We start from the raw sequence: 17,975 nt of genomic DNA on the forward strand, positions 1-17,975 counted from the left end.
TACTTCTAGTTTAAATTTTAAAAATTTTCTTGCGTGTATTTTTATTCGTCTATTAGGTACTTAAGTTAATCATATAACATATGTCATCTCCTTTAATTATACGCATTCATCTCAATAAGCCATAAAATCTCAGGCATTTTCTACTTGAGATTGATGTGTATAATTAAAGGAGATAACATATTTTATATGATTAACTTTATTACCTAATATTTGAATGAAAATAAACGCAAGAAAATTTTCAAAATTTAAACCGGAAGTGTCTAATTGAAACACTTTATTAGGAGTTGAGGTGTTCAATTGAAACAGAGCTTAGTTAGAGCGTCTAAATAAAATATCCCGTCAAATTAAGTATTTATAAGTTAAATCAAGAACAAAAACATTATGATGTCATTATATAGGTTTCTAGAACATTATTAGGAAGAAGGTTAAATTCTCAAAAATACCCATAACCCATAAGATAATAGTAGTATGTAAAAGTCTTCTTAAATTTCAATATCAGATAGATCTTGACCATTTAATTTTGTTAAAGAAAAAACGAATAATCCTCTCAACATTACACGTATGCCCATCTTATTTATGTTACTTTTGGCCTCTTTCTCTCAATTTTGTTTTCATGCATGGAATTCTCTTCCAACTATATAACACACAAACAAAGTGAAAGAGAGAAAAAGGAAAGAGTCTTTGGCTTTTTGTTATGATTTCATTTATTTTGTTTCTTTTTTAGTCTCTCAACAATTTTGGCTTGTTCTATGGCTAATTTAGTAGCACCCCTTTGTTCAAAGTTTGATTTTTTTTTTTTGCTTTTTCATTTTGGATTCTTGAAATATTGAACATTTAATCCAAAGGGTATCAGAGATTACATAGATATGGTATTCAAAGTGTTATTGTTTTTGTCGTGTGTCTGATTTTTACTTAAAAAAAAAAGTGCCACATCTGACTTAGTTTATTGTTTTTTTAATTATAATTCTCTATTGCTTGAGCAACACTTTGTGATCTGTGTCACAACTCTATAGGCCAAAGTTTTGAACTTTTTCCAAGTTTTGTTTTCTTTCTTTCTTTTGATCTGTGGTTTTGCTTCTTGGCTAAGTGATTTTTTTTTGGGTGTTCTTGAAAATGTGGCACTGTTGATATTATTTAAGCTTTGCAAAATTGTTCACTTCTTGATTTTCTTTTGAAGTTTGATTTGCTTTCAAATGGAAGAAGATCAAGATTTGAAGTTTGTTTGCAAGTTGGATAATAAAAAGTACCCTTGTGGGAAGTCATTAGGGGGTCACATGAGATCTCATGTACTTGCAAATTCAGTTGAATATGATGAAAGAGTTGAACCCAAACTTGAAAAGTTGCAATCAAAATTTGAACTTGGTGGGCAATCAGGTTATGGACTTAGAGAGAATCCCAAGAAAACTTGGAGGGCTGTTGATGCAACTTCACCTTTACCTCAAGATAAAGTTTGTAAGCAATGTGGTAAGGTATTTCAATCACTTAAAGCTTTGTGTGGTCATATGGCTTGTCATTCAGGAAAGCTGTTAATGGATAGCAATTCAGATAGTGAAGCTGATTATGAAGAGGAGACAAGTAGATTAAAGTCTAAGAGGTACAAGAGAATTGTGGTTAAGTCTTCTAATTATTGTTTAGTGAATAATAATAATAGTAGTACTGTTAATAATGGTTCATCATCTGTTTCTGAGATTGATTATGAGCAAGATCAAGAGGAAATAGCTAAGTGTTTGATGATGTTGTCCAGGGATTCACGGACTTGTAATGGTGTTAATTCAGTTGTTGAGTCTTCTGATAATAATTCTGTTGTTTTAGAGACTAAATCATCCTCTACTGACATGAGATTTGTTAGAAAGGATAGGTTGAAATGTGTTTATAATCAAGACGAAACACCAGGAACCAAGAAAAGGGAAGAAAATGAGTCTGAGAACTCTGATTCTGGATACTTTTTAGATGAAAATACTATAGTTGAATCGGATGTATCTGTCGATGGATTCCATAGAAATGGCAATAGCAAATGGAGCACTAGGAAGGATCTAACTGAGGGATATGAATATGATGATTGCCCGATATCTTCATATGCAGATAAGCGCGAACCAAGAAAGAGGACTAAGGATAGTTCTTATCATCCAGAATTAGGGAATAAGTCCTTTAAGAAGATAAAGCTCGGTCCTAAAAGTCACGAAGGATCCAAAGATATTCAAAAGAAGAAGTATCAGTGCTTGAACTGCAAGAAGATTTTTAGCTCTTATCAGGCTCTTGGTGGACATAGACCTTGTCATAAAAAGACGAATGCCTATCTCGAGTCAATAAATGGAACTGGTGAAAGTAGCCTTGACGATGACAAAAATAGGGAGACATTTAGTAGTAGAAAACAGGCTTCTGCTAAGATCAAGCCTAAGAAATCCAAAGGGCATGAATGTCCATTTTGTGACCGGATTTTCAAGTCTGGTCAAGCTTTAGGTGGCCACAAAAGGTCCCATTTTATTGTTGGTACTGAGCAGAACATGAGTCAATCTTCAGTAGTCAAGAAAAACGTCAACGATTTAATTGATCTTAATCTTCCTGCTCCTGTTGACGATGACGATGATGAGCATGCACACCTTGTGTCATGGTAGTTGGTGATAAACAAGAAGGACGGTCTTTTGGCTGCGAAAATGCTAGAATGTATAGGCAACTTGGCAGGCATATTTACTTCATTTTTTGATATAATAGAGAGCTAGTAGTTTCATTCTTGCTGATCAGTTGAAAGAACCTCATATTTCTGTCTGATTTTTGGCATATCCCAAGTATATGCTGGTTAAGAATATTCATTTCTTTAGGTTTTTGAGATATTCAAATTACATCCATGTCTTTTCTTGGCTCTCTTATTCATTTATATTATTCTAAAGCCTAGTGATTTCTTTTGGTTTTGCCATTTGAAGAAGCTAATCTCTATTGTATCCTTCTTTAAGCTTTCTTGCTACTGCTTTAATTTTAATCTGTGTAGTGTTATTGTTTTTAGTTTGAAGTGGAAACAAGTAATAAAAATAGTAAAAGATTTCGATTAGTCTAAGGATTGGTTCTTCTTTGAAGTGGTTGCTGAGCTTGATTCAGGGGAAAATTAGCTCATGGAAATGGTGATCACAGAGTTTTCTTTAGATTTGATATTGTTTTCATGACAACTCAGCTTAATTTGGTGCATTTAAGTTGCAATCTGCCTGTTATTACCTCATAAAAAGGGCAACAATCCCAGTAAAAATGTACCAGTTGACCAGTGGCAGATCCAGAATTTGGACGTTATAGGTTATGAGTTGAGACTTGAGAGAGTGAATTCTGAAATGTATATCTAGCTCTATCTATTCTTGTTTTCCACACACGTATATAGTTCTACTGAACTCGCGAACCAATTGCTGGATCCGCCACTATAGTTTGATCTAGGGAGTGAAATGAGAAAGCTCAATGACTTGGTCATGAAGCTAAAATTTTGATTGTGATGTGTTAAGGACTAAACTTGTTAGTACTTCTAGTAGAAGTTACCAACAAGAGTAAAATGTGGGAAAGCATAATGCTTATTGTGTCCTCCTCAAGCTTGGAGAAAGGAATGATTAAATTGAATAGTTATATAATCATCAATTATCTCAGTTCACATTTGAGAATCTCTATATGTCAAAAGGCCTTTTACGGAGGCGGATGCAAAATTTGGAATTTATGAATCCTGCAGCGACTTAAGTTTACATACAATGAAAACTTGGTTCACAGTTCAATATTAATAAATATTTTATGAATTTCTTAATACAAATATATGATTTAGGCAAAAATTACCGAGTCCACGTGAATCCAGTACTTTAAGGCTAGATCCGCCTCTGGCCTATTAAATAAGTCAAGTGTTTGAAGTGGTAAATCAGGGTTAACTTTCGGATAAACAAATTACTTTTTGTTGTTTAACGTCTTAAAATATAAATAACTCAAATTTCTAACCCTTAGGTTATGACACGTTACTCGCCAAGTCAGCGTACATAACCGAAGATGTGCTCATTCTTATTATTCTTTTTTTGGGGGTGGGGAGTGGGGGTTGGGGGTGGGGGGGGGGGTGAGTAGATAGTGGTTGAGAAAGATTTAAGGAGCAGAAAGGTAGGAAATGCAGGTAAACATACACTTTGAAAGCCAATTTTAACGTCTTTGGCACTATAGAATGCACAATTAGTGCTTGTCCACGAGATTTTACTGGAATTTTAATAGATCAGAGCTTCAAATCTTAGCCTAAAAATAAGTCAATTATTGAGAAAATGCACTTTCTAGCCAAAAGAAGAAAGAAATTACAAACGTGTGCCGTGAGCACAATTACTGTTCCTATTATGGTAAGGTGTTAATTCTAACTTGATGAGATTAAATTAATAATATCCTCTTTTAAAAAAAAATGTTTAGTCCTGAATTCAGTAAAATTAGATTAAGTTTTTTTTTTTTGAAAAAGTAAATTCAAATTTAAGAAGTTATCGAGATAGGATTCACGAATTATCCTGTCTCTATAAATTCAAAGATCACACAATATGAACCATAACGCCATGAGTTAAAATTTGGCTAGTGTTCTTCTGTCCAACGAGTCTTCCTTTCTCTCTTTGCAATGGGTGAAGTACACATATAGCCGTATTTAGGATCCTTATTTAAAGAATAATCGAAACTAATAAAGTGTTAATCAAAACTGATAAAGTGTTTAACGTTTAACCATTACTTGCGAGATTGAAGTAGAAAATCGCAGGTGTGAAGGTTCAAAGTTCAAACATACGGTCTGAAGTTGGAGATTGTTAAGCCTAACTTAAAACACAAATATTTAAAGTTGGCATATTGCATGTTCAGTTTGAATTTCAGACATTTGAGTGTAGGAAAAGTACGTGCTTTTTAGGATACTATTTAAATATATTCTTGCTAAAAGGAAAAGCCTCACTATAGTCAATCTAACTATACTACTAAAATAGAGGGACAAAACATGTAATGTAGCACAATTTAAGTCCGATGCGATCACATACGTATTTAGTTACCAGTAAGGGGTAAGATTGGAGCTACGAGGTCTGAAGTTTGCCACAACTGATTAAACTTTAAATAACTTTTAAATTGAATATATTTTAAACAGGATATGCAAAATAGATATCTGATGCAATTCTTATTTTTGCAAATTTATAACCAAAAATTTCAAAAACCTGAAAATCTAAGAGTAGTACTTACTTGCTTTTTCAGGTAATGAACAAAGGAGCCAAAAAAGAGTAATATGGGACTGCAAATGTTCCATCAAACATGTTCTTCTGCAAAATTAGTTGGGCCGTTATAGTGCCCATCATATTCTCAAATCTGATGGATCAGTTAATGGGCCAAAATATGGGTCAGGCCTTTGAGGACAGGGTCATTTGCACTTCTGTGGCCATTTTGTGCGTGTCTTTAATTTTTGTACTTTATGTGAGACAAAGTTTATATTTCGCATCATAATATCCCTCAAGTTATGATCCGTGTCCTTAAAAAACTTATGCCCACTAGGCATAAGTTTAATTTTGAAGGATAAAAATTAAAGACCAGTCCATTTGAAGGGAAAACCGTGAAGTTTCTTCTTGAGGACGAGCATTGATAGGAAAGAATGGCAGCCATTGGGTGGCTTTATATATTAATAAATTCTTATGTATGCAAAACCTTTAGGGATCATTTACTCGAAAAGACAAGAAATCAAATAATTATCGGAACAAAAAACGAAATTATCATATTTCATGTTTGGTCCAATTTTTATATTCTGAGATAATTTATATTACAATTGTGGTATTATTTGTATACCATACTCAATATTGGATTATAATAATCCCATGATTACTTATCTCGTGATAAAATTCCAACATGACAATGATGAATTAGTCAAAACTCATCTTCCAAAGTTCCTTTAAGAAAACAAGTTAAAATTTGAAAATAAAAGTGTATCATAGTTTATCTAATGTAAAAATAAAACATTTATTTATCCATTTTTAGTCCAGCGAACCAAGCATATTTATTATATTCGGTTATTTTCTAAATAATTTGTAATTATTTTTATTACCTTATTATAATAAAACTTGTTCACAAATCATACGAACCATTAGAAATTAAGTAGCTGACTATGGATCTCCTTGTACTTTGTCATAAAAATTTTGAAGACTTAAAATTGTAATTGTAGCTTAAGAGAGAGACTTAACATCTACGAGTTATTGTCTGGTCTAAAATTAATTACTAGTACATTAATATTTGGTTCATGCACTAACAATATATATTGAACTAATTATAACGATCTTGATCGATACATGCAGATGAAGGCTTGTTAGGTTAGCATACCTAGAGGAAAGAAACATTAGATGCATAATTTAGTGAAGAACATATATGACAAGACAAAAAACGTAAACATGAGGATGGGGGCAATTTATATACACAAAGAAGTAAAAGGAGGTAGCAAAAAAAAAAAAAAAAGAGAGAGAGAAAATGTTGAGTGGTGTTATACTTACCGACATTTACTGATACTTGCAGCAAAAATAACATCAGAATTATATGTTTTGACATAATAATATCTTGATGGTGGACTCACATTATCCCAAATGGTGCATACGTCAAGCAAACACACCACAACTTTATTAGGTAGATACTTTTGTAGTCTTTATTTTACAAGTTGCCCCCCTTCTTTTTTACGAAATAATTGTCAGAGCTTGAATGTTAATATTGAATTTTAAACTTTAGATGACAACTTTTGAAATACAATCCAATCATCCATAATATTGTTTTGGAAAAAATGGCCAAACATCTAAATAAGACCACCAAAGTACTACTTCATCTGTCCCAATTTAGATGTTTCACAAATTGAGATGGAGATGGAGGGAGTAACTATTTGAGTAGATCAGCCAAAAAATTAGAGACTGTAAAAGAGGAGTCAACGTTATTGTAATTACTCCCGTTATTTCAATTTATATGTCATATTTTCTTTTTAGCCTGTTTTAAAATAAAGTCATATGTTATATTTAGTGGCTATTCAAGACCCCAACTTCACATGATTCGAATAGCATTTGATGCATTATAAATTATTCTCCCTCTCGATTTATGTGTTGTTCTTTTTTTTTTTTTATCAGTATCAGAAAATGAAATCTTTTCTTTTTAGATAATTTCAGAAAAAATGATATCTTTTTATATTTAGTAATTATTTTATTTTATTTTTTATTGAATTTTTAATGAAATAATTTATAAATATACAAATATTCATGGTTCGTTTTAAATCACAATTTTTTTTTTCATTTCTACAATATGTGATTAGTCAAACTCCATCGCAAAAATTGAAATGAATAGAGTACAATGAAGAGCCGTAAATCTCGTACTCCCTCCGTCCCAAAAAGATTGTCGCATTTCTATATTTAGCAACAATTTAACTTTATGAGATGATTTACAGTTACACAAATATCTAAGACTTGTTTTGGACTACACATTTCAAAAGTTTTCCTCTATTTCTTAAACTTCATGCCACGTCAAACGAAGACAGTCTTTTTGGGACCAAAGGAGTACCTAATTTAATTAAGGGAAAAGGGTCAAATATACCCCTCTACTTTAGTTTATTAGCTAACTTTGCCCTCCGTTAGCCAAAGTAGTCAAATATACCCCTTCGTTAGCAAAAGTACACAGATATATCCCTGAATTGATGGAAAATTTCAAAGCAGCCAAAATTACTCATTTAACTAAAATTACCCATGCCTCATCACTTAAACCCGACCCGATTCACAAAATTATTCTCTCCCCCCCACCCCATGCACCCCACCCACCCACCCTAATATACCTCTCTACTCGAATTGGAAAAGCTAAAATGTGCAATAAAATAAGACAACATCTTCTACTATGTTGAATTGGAAATGCCTGAAGAAAGAGTAGTTGAAATGGATGTTTCTGGAGAATACAACTCGAACGAATTAGGTAAAGAAAAGAGCTTATCATTTTAGGAAAAATCTTTCTGGAATCCTAAGGTTTGAGCAAATGTATTATGGACAGTTGCTTGAACGAATGAGGTAAAATCCTTTTCTTCTTGTTATTATTACCACTAAAATAATCTTGTCATCGTCTGTGGACAGAATAAATTGTTGAATTTTTTAATTAAACAACACGAATTACACACGTCTAATTTGATAGCAATGAGCTTTACTTGTACAATGTTGCCGGCACCGAATTGGCAAAATGATGTGCAAGTGTCAAAATTAATAAGTTATTGTAAGAACAAGAGAAAACCTGCAGATGTCAAAATTATATTTGTCATTTTCTTGAACATTTAAGTATATATCCTATGTTCAAGAAAATTATATTTGGAAAACGTGCAGATGTCAAAATCATAAGACTTCACAAAGAATTTTGTGGTGAGGGGAAATAATTTTATTGGTCGGATCGGATCTAAGCGATGGGGCATGAGTAATTTTAATTAAATGAATAATTTCAGGGGTATATATGTGTATTTTGGCTAACGGAGGGGTATATTCAACTATTTTGACTAATGAACGATAAATTTAATTAATAAACTAAAGTAAAGGAGTATATTTGACCCCTTCCCCTTTAATTAAAGAAGTTATATATATATATTATAAAGAAAAATGAGAGAGAAGTATATGGTAAACTAATAAGGCGTGTGTACTTCACGCATCAATCAGCAAAGTGGTGAAAACGAAAATGATGCCGTAGGCTACAAGGAAAGGTGAATTACATAAAGTTTGAAAAAGGGTTAAAAAAGTAGGAGAGGGGTAAAGAAGGGTAATGTCAACTGACAAGAGAGCAACTTAGAAATCCACCCAATTGCAACTTGCCGTCCAAGATTTACTCTCATGCATAAAGTAGAGTAGAATATGCTCTCATTTTAGACTATTTATGAGCCATTTCTTATTAGGGGCATTTTATGGCCCCTTTCCTTAGGCTTTATATAAGAGAGTACACTTTTTTAATTGTTATAAAAGAATTATCAAACCTCTTTATAACAATATTGTTGGATGTAAAATTTTTTTATTGTTATAAAGAATGGTTGTTATATACCTATAATATCATTTGACATTTAGATATAGATGACCGTTAAATGTTTAATGTTATAAAAAAAAATATTGCAATTTTAAATCTCAAATTTAAATCCACCCAATTGCAACTTGCCGCCCAAGATTTACTCTCATGCAGAAATTTAAATCGTCACATAAATTAAAACAAAAAGAGAACATAACTAGAAACTACTGTAAGAAAAAGATTCCACAAGAAATAAGCAAAATAATTATTAATACAACAATTGCAACGTAATTACAGCGTAAATCAGGTCAAATGTTACCTTCCCACCCTCTATCTAACACCAATCACCAATCCTAGCACCATAAAGTTGAAAAAAAAAGAAAAAAAGAAGAAGGGGAAACTCTACAATTATAGCTAGTCTTAAATATCTAGAGCTGCTATATGTCCAAGGATTCTTCATTAAGTCATGATAGAGCAAATACGAAAGCTATATAGCTAACTTCATAACAGAGGGCAGATTCCAGCTAAATTCAAGAATGGCATCCATGCTATATATATACCTGGAACGAGTTATTGTAGGACAAATCTGTTAGCCATTTCCATATATTTTTTTAGCCAATAGATGCGTGTAATTATAAATATTCATTAGCCAGCATAGGTGTATGTAAATATTTGGTACGTACGGACAATTACCTGTACTAACATTTTTATGTATCTTGATAAACCTTTTTCCCACAAAGTACTTACAGCTGCATTATATCATATAAGAAAGAAAACATAACGATAAACGATGAATCCATTATAATATAGGATGAAAGCAGAGGCAGATGCAATGAGAAATTAATATATTCAACTGCATTCACCATTTTTGTTTTACACGAAGTGCAATATGTACGCGTGTGAAAAATCACCAAAATATAAAAGTATATTAGATTTTGAACCCATAATTTTAAAATATATACGTAATATTTTCAGTAAATAAAGATTGAACACATCAAGTATAATCCTAAATCTGCTGAAGAAAGAGCATATATTTGTCTAAAACCATTTCACATTCATCGATGTTAATTATGGAATACGCTCCTTCCCCATCCAAAATCTAATATATTAAATTAAGGGATTGTTTGGTTGCTAATTAGGAAGTGAATTATTCATGTATTAAAAGCAACATAATTAAATGTACCATGTTCGGTAGAATTTTTAGTTGCTACGTATAAAATGCAATACACCACCAAATACAATGTTAGGTTACCAGTTTACATTCTCGCAAAACTAAAATACCATATACTATATGAGTTATGAGTCAATTTATGTATATTTTATACAGGGTAGAAGATGAAATAACTAATGCACGCATGAATGAGTAATACATGAATAACTAATCTCTGCATTACTAATACCTACGTAACTTTAGTTAGCAGCCAAACGACCCCTTAGGCTGCCAGCTGTATAATACCCTTTCTAATTTACATGCCCAGGAAAATTAGGAAGCAACAAACAAAAACGAGAATATATGAAGCATATGGAAACTGTATGATTACACGTGACAATAATCTCAACGAATATTGCATAATATCTCAAAAACAATTCCAAGCATGATCATGTAGGGCCACTAATCCCAAAAATATGCTTCCATTTACGCCGACAAGCGTGACTTATTCTATTTACTTATGCATGCTTTGCATGAGATGTGTAACATCAACAAAGCAAATTTACCTTTGGCATGCTTAGCTAAGAAGCGCCATTGCCACCTTCATTGGTCTGATTCTTAAAGCCTACTGCCAAATTAAAGTACGATAACAATCACAAATTTGGTTCTTGCCAAACCCCACTAACCAAAGCTCCCGTTTCATTTCATATTCATATGACGGTATATAATTGAACCATGATTTTTATAGTTATAAGAAAATGTCATTAAGGAAGAAATTAGATAGGAAGCCAGTCTTTTTTCTTTTTCCTTTTTGTCTAATAATCGTGGCGTCCGTATCAGCTTACAGATACCTCAATTAATTTCACGTGGTACCTGTTATCTCCCACCAACACAGATATCAAGAAACTCTATACCAAGACTTGAACATATGATAAGAAATCACGTAATGTTTTTGCTTAGATCAGGATTTAAACTTTGACACTTCGCATGTTTTAGGAGCTACAATTTTTATGCTGCAGGTAAGTCATCTTAGGAGTCTTAATTTTGTTGAAATTAGTTAGGTAATAGGGTCAACTCTTTTAGTCATTACTTCCGGTCATAGGTTAGTGATAAGTTAGTGCTCTATTTATCTGCTTAGTTGGTTGCTTTGCAGTATTAACTATTTCATAGTATGTACTAGTTGTTTCCAAAATAACTGTCAATTATTTCCGTCTTTCTTTGCTTTCCTCTAAGGGAAGAGCTTGAACAAAATTTCTATTCAAATAATGAATAACCGGTTTATAAATTATAGATGTTTGACAAAGATGAAATTTAATTAAAATGCTTTCTTGTTTCAAAAACCACTTGTTAATCTTCCTTCTGGTTACAATTGATGGAATCGACGGCTTGATAATTGGAGGAGAAACTATGAGAGAGAAGAATGAGTTATTTTAGGAGGTGAGTCGGGGCGGATAAAATAGGTGAATGAGTTATTTTTTATGAAATCGGGTTACTGAATCAATTTGGGAATTTTCATCAAATGAAGGGTATATTTGTTAACTTTCATAACGGCAGGGGCATAAATAATCCAAAATTAATTCGGAGAATATTTTTAGCCATTAAAACAAAGTAGAGGAATATTTTTTACCCTTTTCCCTTTTCCCTTTTCAATCTTTGATATGTGTCATTCTTTTGAACAATGGTTACATATTAGGGCCCCCCTTCTTCTCTTGTTTTGCCATTTTTTTACAAATCCCAAAATCTATCAAAAGGTAACTTTCACATTGTTCAAGTAATTCAATTCATGTAACAATCCTTTGTAAATAGTAAGAGCAATGTTGCCGGGAGGAAAAAGCATCAATCATCAAGTTCATGCATCAAGACTAGAGTGTTGCTTAAACTAGTGGGGACCCAACAATGCATAGTATATTTTTCATTGAAAGAGTAACTTTTTAAAGAGACAAAGCAACGCCCACAGGAAAAGGTTGCGGTGGGAAAGCAATCTAAGGGAAAGAGACTTATGTTTTAGCTTTATCAACTTTAGATTTCCATCACTAGGGATCTTGTTCGATTTGACCGGACATAAAAAAATTGACAACTCCTATTGTTTCTTCACCACTCACGTTTAATTAACTAATGTTAAAGATACATAGAACTAACTTATATAGATCTGAATTCATCCTCCTCATTTTCTATAAACTTAATTGTTTATGGATTATTTGAATACATAAACAAGTGAATAACGGCATTCGAATCACATATATACACGGTGGCGGAACCGGCATTTTCAATAATAAAGGGTTCAAAATTTGTAAAAGTGAACACACGAAGAAGTCGAAGGGTTCGACATCTACTAAATACACATAAAAAATAATTAGTTGGCTATGCCGGGCTCCGCTCACTCGTTATAGATTATGTGAACTTAAAGCAGAGTTAATTAGACCATACCTATTGCTCCTAGCTCTTTTAGAACCACCAATGTTCACAAGAACAAATCATTAGAACATACTGTATGTCTATATAGTGGACTGGTTTATCTACATTAAGTTTATGAATTGTTTGAAATCTTCCGTAACCAACTGTTAATTGTGTTGAATTATATATATATATATATGATCACCTCATGTAATCGTTTACACAATTAGATGAGACCAACTATACAATTTAACAAGGAAACAAGCAAGAGGACTTTGTTAAGCCCAAAAATAAAAAATAAACTTTGCATGCATTTTTGACCCATAAAGAATAATTAAAAGTAAATTTATCGGAAATAGCCTTTCTACCCAATAAAAGTAAGGATAAGGTTTGCGTACATCCCACCCAACCAAACTCCACTTGTGGGACTGACTATATTGTTGTTTGTTCTCTCTAAATATTTAAACTTTTAAAATGGTCAAACAATTCAACAATAGGATCATTGAAATTCTTATGTTGGGGCGCTTGGTCAAACTTGCAGTAACAATTGCAACTTATGATCACTCACCTATAAATGATAATGTGGCCAGCATTACTCCACCCTTAATTAAAGGCTTTAGTTTTGAGCCTCAAGAATAAAACAAACTTTAGTAGAGAGCGCTTTTCCTTTTAATTAATGAACCTAACCATGAGAATTCTGGTCAATCAATCCTTAAAGTGGATATCGGACAAAGAATAGAAAACAAAGAAAAGGAAGACAATGTGGCTTGGAAGATATTTATTTATTAAAAAAAAAAAAAAAACCAAGCACACACGCGCACACACATGTAATGACCAAATGACCTGCCAATGATGAATTGATGCAGCATGTCAAGATAGTGTCAAGTTGACAAATAGGAAAGGGCTTACCCTTAATATTATCTGCTTCGCATTCCAGGAGGTACAATATCTCCAAGCAATCCATCATCAGTTGGCAGCTGTATGGCAGCTGGTTGACTTGCCTCTGGCAATTTACGATCTTGATCTCCGGTTTCACCTGGCATTGTACGCGATCCTGGTGCAGCATTCATAGGAACTAATTCTTGATGAGGATATTGAACACCGGGCGGATGGTAGAATTGTGAGGCTAAGGGTGCTAATTGAGATGTAAATGCAGCTTCATGATTAATAAGTCCACCTCTAGGGAATCCACCAGTATCGTGACAGTGTTTTCCTTCATATGTTGTGATTACAATTTTGGAATCTTCAGAGGATCTCTCCACTCTTTTCTTCACTGTGCACTTTGTATTTGTACATCGATAGTAGCTCCTGACAAGTCATGGACATCCCATCATATATAATTATTCTACAATAACTCTTTCGAATGTTTAAACTTTAAACTCATTAGTTTTATATATCTTGATAAAAATAATCACCGACATGCACATGGCATGTTCTATTGATAATTTGAAAACCTTGTCTTGAAACACCTGAATGACTGAAATAAAGGTTTCTTATAATATCTTGCTAAGATACACTAAACTAAAATCAATGCGCATTTTGGTGCAGACACTCCTTAAGATACATATGCTTCAATGGGATAGAAGGATAGGAATTAAATTGGACTATACCTGTAAACAAATGTTGTAAAATGCTACCTCCAGCCCTTTTTATCTATCACTGTAGCTAAAAAAATTGGTACGAAATACTAGTTACTTCAGAAATTCCGAAAAAAAAACATTTTTTTCCAATTACACCCCCTTATCAGTAGGAGCCAAGATTTTCACTAAAAAGATTCAATTACTCCAAAGAAGTAATCACACGAAAAAAAATTGATTCAACATATAGTATAAAATTAAAAAACTTGACCTATCTAGACAACGAAATTTTCCGATTAATTACTTATTTGAGGAAGAAATAGAAGTAACTAGTCAAGTACTACATCTTATGATTAGTTCTAAAATCTGAAAAGACTATAGAAAGGCAGGGAGAGTAATATATAGAATTTTCTCTATATCATTTCATTTATGTCTTAAAATTTAGCAAAGAAAGGGTATTTAAGTTGTAAAGAATTAGGAAGAAAGATGAAAAACAGACCTTGGATGTGGACTATTTTTAACAGCTTTTTGGCCATACTTCCTCCATCTATAGCCATCTTCAAGATGATCAACAACTTCACTTTTGGTCATAAATGCAACGCGGGGCTGCCTGATTCGTTTCTGACCCTTCTTTTTAACCTTGCTTCTGCGGAATATTCAACCTAAAGTAACATTAGGAATGTGATTCCTTTATCACACTTATACTTGTACTAGAAAATACATTTTTTTAAAAGGAGGCATTTCCAAGTACACCTGCTGAAAATAACAATCAATTTGCATTTCTTTACAACTGTACTAAACTCAACGAATCATTTACTGTAATATATATGAACCAACCTCGTTTTCAAGTATATATGGTCAATTGAAAAGAAGGGGTATTTATTCTTTTCTTAGTTGTATAAGTGACAAATTAAAGTGTTATAATTTTTGCATTTTATTCTTTTCGTATGTTGTATAAGCTGTTCAGATAGTATTAAAGCTAGCACTACTAAAAAAATCTTTATTTTCTCACTGAAAAATATTTAGTGGTTATTTCCCACTGAATGTCTGTGGGAAAAACTTAAATAGTCGTGTTATCATACGGAAAAAGTAGGAAGTTTCCCTTCATTTCAGTGGGAACTTATTTTCCACCATGCGTTTTCCCGAATGAGCTGCTTCGGTGAAAATAAGGTGGAAAAATCATGTTTTATAGCACAAATTTCACATAGAATGTCGGTAAAAAAAACATGAATTTCTAGTAGTGTAGCATTAATCCTTAAGAAACAGAAAGAGAATGAACAGGAAGTAGCAGAATCAAAAATAAAATAAACTCAATGGAATTTAAGGCCAGAAACCCTTATGAAACTAGGTGGAAAAAGTAATTAATTAGATAACATCAAAATAGTAGTACCACTTATGAGTTACTTATTAAAACGTACTTTTCATATTTTTTGCTTTCAGTAATTCTACCCAATTTCAATGTAACAAAAGATTAAACTAAAAAAGACACAAAAATTCACTCCTGAAGATTAAACTTAAACCACAGGAAGCCCAAGTTTCAAAGACACCCCCCCACTAATACCATTATACCTTTAATTTAGAAGATCAGGGGTTTAAAACAAGGTTGCACTCAGAACTGAATTCAAGATTAGGTTTTAATTCTTAAGGGTTTTAGCATTGAATTAATTGTAATTTTAAAATTATGTGTTTATACATATAATTTAAGTACTGAATTCATATGAATGCGGTACTATAGCTACATCAGCCAAGAAGTATGATGTAGACGATAGCGTAGAGAAGCGCATGCAACCATTCATTTTTCTTTCATTAAATCCTACAGTATAGTAGTAGTACTAGTCTATGTACGGGGTAATGGACCACGAAATAATGAAGTTTGAGAGATAATTAATACACCAACCATTTCAAGAGAAGAGTTACCACAAGCTACTTTTTCCTAAACACTTTGCATTTATCACGAGAATCAGCATAAAAACACTCCCAAAAATAGTAGAACGTAAAAAAAAATAAAAAAAAACAGTATTTTCATTTTAATTATTAAGATATTTTAGGAAGAAATTGATCCACGCCATTCCCGCCGCAATAACGGCTGTTTTGAAGCCACAGAAAGTGGACAATACCGAAAAAGCCCATCTTTGATGATTAAAATTACTATAATGCCTCTCTCTTTCTCTTCCCCATACACCCAACTTGCGTAAACAACTTTACATTTCTAGAAACACGTACGGACACGGTTATGGCTTTTATTACTCATATATAATTCTACTTCATGAAAATTTCCTTATTTACCTTTCAAATCGCACTTAATTAGTAATTGACTCCTTTTCTTGAGTCGAGGGTCTTTCGAAAACAATACGATACCTTTCCCAGATCTCACTTGTGAAATTACACTACGTAGACAGAGAGAAAGAGTATAGAGCTGTGCTAGGTGAACGAGAGTAGTGTTGAATGTTGCATCTGTTACTGATACAATTTTCTAGTTGAATATATGCTATTTCAATCCTCTAAATTCTACTTCTTCCTTATTTATCATTGAAATCTCACGAATTTAGACACATAGAGAGAGAGAGAGTGAGAAAGAGTATAGAGCTGTGCTATGTAAACAAGAGAAGAAGTGTTTGGATGTTGTATTTGTTACTGCTACAGTTTTCGTCTACTAATTGATTCAGTAGAATATTGAAGACTCTGTGCCTATATAAAGACTTATGATTATTAAAATCTATACGAGACAGTTGAAGTGAGATAACACATGACTCACGCTGTATCGGACGGCGGTAGGGAGGCCACGGAGGATCCAACGGAAGCGGTGGATTTCTCCGGTGGATCATCAGAACAGCTGGAAGAAGCAGCTTCATCGGTGATTTTCACTGCCGCCGTTATTTCAGTAACAGAAGCAGAAGCAGTAGTAGAAGTAATATTCTCAGGAATAGACGGAGTATTAGTACTACTATTTCTCACCAAATCCTGATCGATCTGATCAAAATTACCAGTTGCTCCACCACTACCCCCACCCTGAAAATTCCAACCGAATTCACTCAATATACTGTTATCGAGTGACCAGCCTGTTAATGGATCATCAACTACCTTATCCTTTTTATCCATAGATGATACGGAAATGAATTATGCGCGGTGAGAGAAAGGTAAGTAGGGTTTTTGGTATGGATGGAGAATAATAATAATAAGTAAATGGGAAGAAGGAAAGATAACGCGTAAATGAGTTTGTATTTAAGGGAGCGTTTGGAATATTTTATTGATTGGTGTAACTTTTTTTTTGGGATTGTTGGATTTGAAAGCTTTGTCGCGTCAATGGCAATTGGTGAGAAGTATATAGAATAAAATAGAAACAGATTAAAAAAGATAAGTTAGAAAAATAGCCGTCAACCTCTAAATAGTTTTGAGTATAGAGTACTTAGGAGAGGCTGATATTCCACGCGCTTTAGTTCTGTGTGAAATTCTCTCTCCTTGTCCTTTTTCCTTCTTATATAATCCACCGTCAATGTATGGTCTCAATTTATGTGATACAATTTGAATATTGAGAGTCAATTTTTTTTATTATTTTGATAGTGAATTTGAATAAATAATCTTTAAGTTTTTTTAAAAATAATTTATATATTTAAAAACTACATAAAGTAAGTGATGATAATTAACAATTTAAAATATTTACAGGGAATACGAATAAATTGCGGTCAATAATTTCTTATTTGATTATGAAAAAATGAAAAAATATCACATAAATTGGGATATAGAAAGTACTATTAAAGGGCAAGGGCTGGTATGTTAATCTGTGATACTCATGAAAAATTTTGTTGGAGGATTTAGTTCACCACTGGAAGCTTCATATGATGTGCTAATGGCCGAAATCTTAA

At 32.7% G+C, this 17,975-nt stretch overlaps 2 protein-coding genes across 4 annotated transcripts; one reads left to right on the forward strand and one right to left on the reverse strand.

Annotated features, from left to right (window-relative positions):
* Positions 1–527: 527 nt before the first annotated feature.
* On the forward strand, positions 528–2,998 carry LOC132641985 (zinc finger protein ZAT4). The gene has a single exon (XM_060359168.1). It carries the CDS (start codon positions 1,194–1,196, stop codon positions 2,613–2,615), a length of 1,422 nt encoding a protein of 473 aa, XP_060215151.1. The 5' UTR covers positions 528–1,193; the 3' UTR covers positions 2,616–2,998.
* A 6,234-nt stretch (positions 2,999–9,232) lies between these two features.
* On the reverse strand, positions 9,233–17,412 carry LOC132641986 (probable WRKY transcription factor 57). Of its 3 annotated transcripts, XR_009583039.1 has the most exons (5): positions 16,868–17,411; positions 14,612–14,758; positions 13,445–13,843; positions 9,685–9,740; positions 9,233–9,551 (listed from the first exon to the last, which is right to left on the reverse strand). XR_009583039.1 is itself a non-coding variant. In XM_060359171.1 (4 exons), exons 1-3 carry the CDS (start codon positions 17,209–17,211, stop codon positions 13,453–13,455), a joined length of 882 nt encoding a protein of 293 aa, XP_060215154.1. In that variant the 5' UTR covers positions 17,212–17,412; the 3' UTR covers positions 9,233–9,740; positions 13,445–13,452. The 3 variants fall into 3 exon arrangements, 2 of the variants coding, with proteins under 2 accessions (XP_060215154.1, XP_060215153.1); XM_060359171.1 differs by having other exon boundaries at positions 9,233–9,740; positions 16,868–17,412; XM_060359170.1 differs by lacking the exon at positions 9,685–9,740 and having other exon boundaries at positions 16,868–17,409.
* Between the last annotated feature and the right edge of the window lie 563 nt (positions 17,413–17,975).

The sequence above is a fragment of the Lycium barbarum genome, chromosome 5 (assembly GCF_019175385.1).
Source record: "Lycium barbarum isolate Lr01 chromosome 5, ASM1917538v2, whole genome shotgun sequence".
Classification (NCBI taxonomy): domain Eukaryota; kingdom Viridiplantae; phylum Streptophyta; class Magnoliopsida; order Solanales; family Solanaceae; genus Lycium; species Lycium barbarum.

Bases quoted from the DNA above. Each gene is read 5' to 3' on its own strand.
- LOC132641985 (XM_060359168.1), top strand. From the start codon at position 1,194: ATGGAAGAAGATCAAGATTTGAAGTTTGTTTGCAAGTTGGATAATAAA.
- LOC132641986 (XM_060359171.1), bottom strand. From the start codon at position 17,211: ATGGATAAAAAGGATAAGGTAGTTGATGATCCATTAACAGGCTGGTCA. The intron at 14,759-16,867 runs GTGAGTCATGTG...AATATTCCGCAG, and splicing joins CTACCGCCGTCCGATACAGC to AAGCAAGGTTAAAAAGAAGG. The intron at 13,844-14,611 runs GTCTGTTTTTCA...ATGACTTGTCAG, and splicing joins AAAAATAGTCCACATCCAAG to GAGCTACTATCGATGTACAA.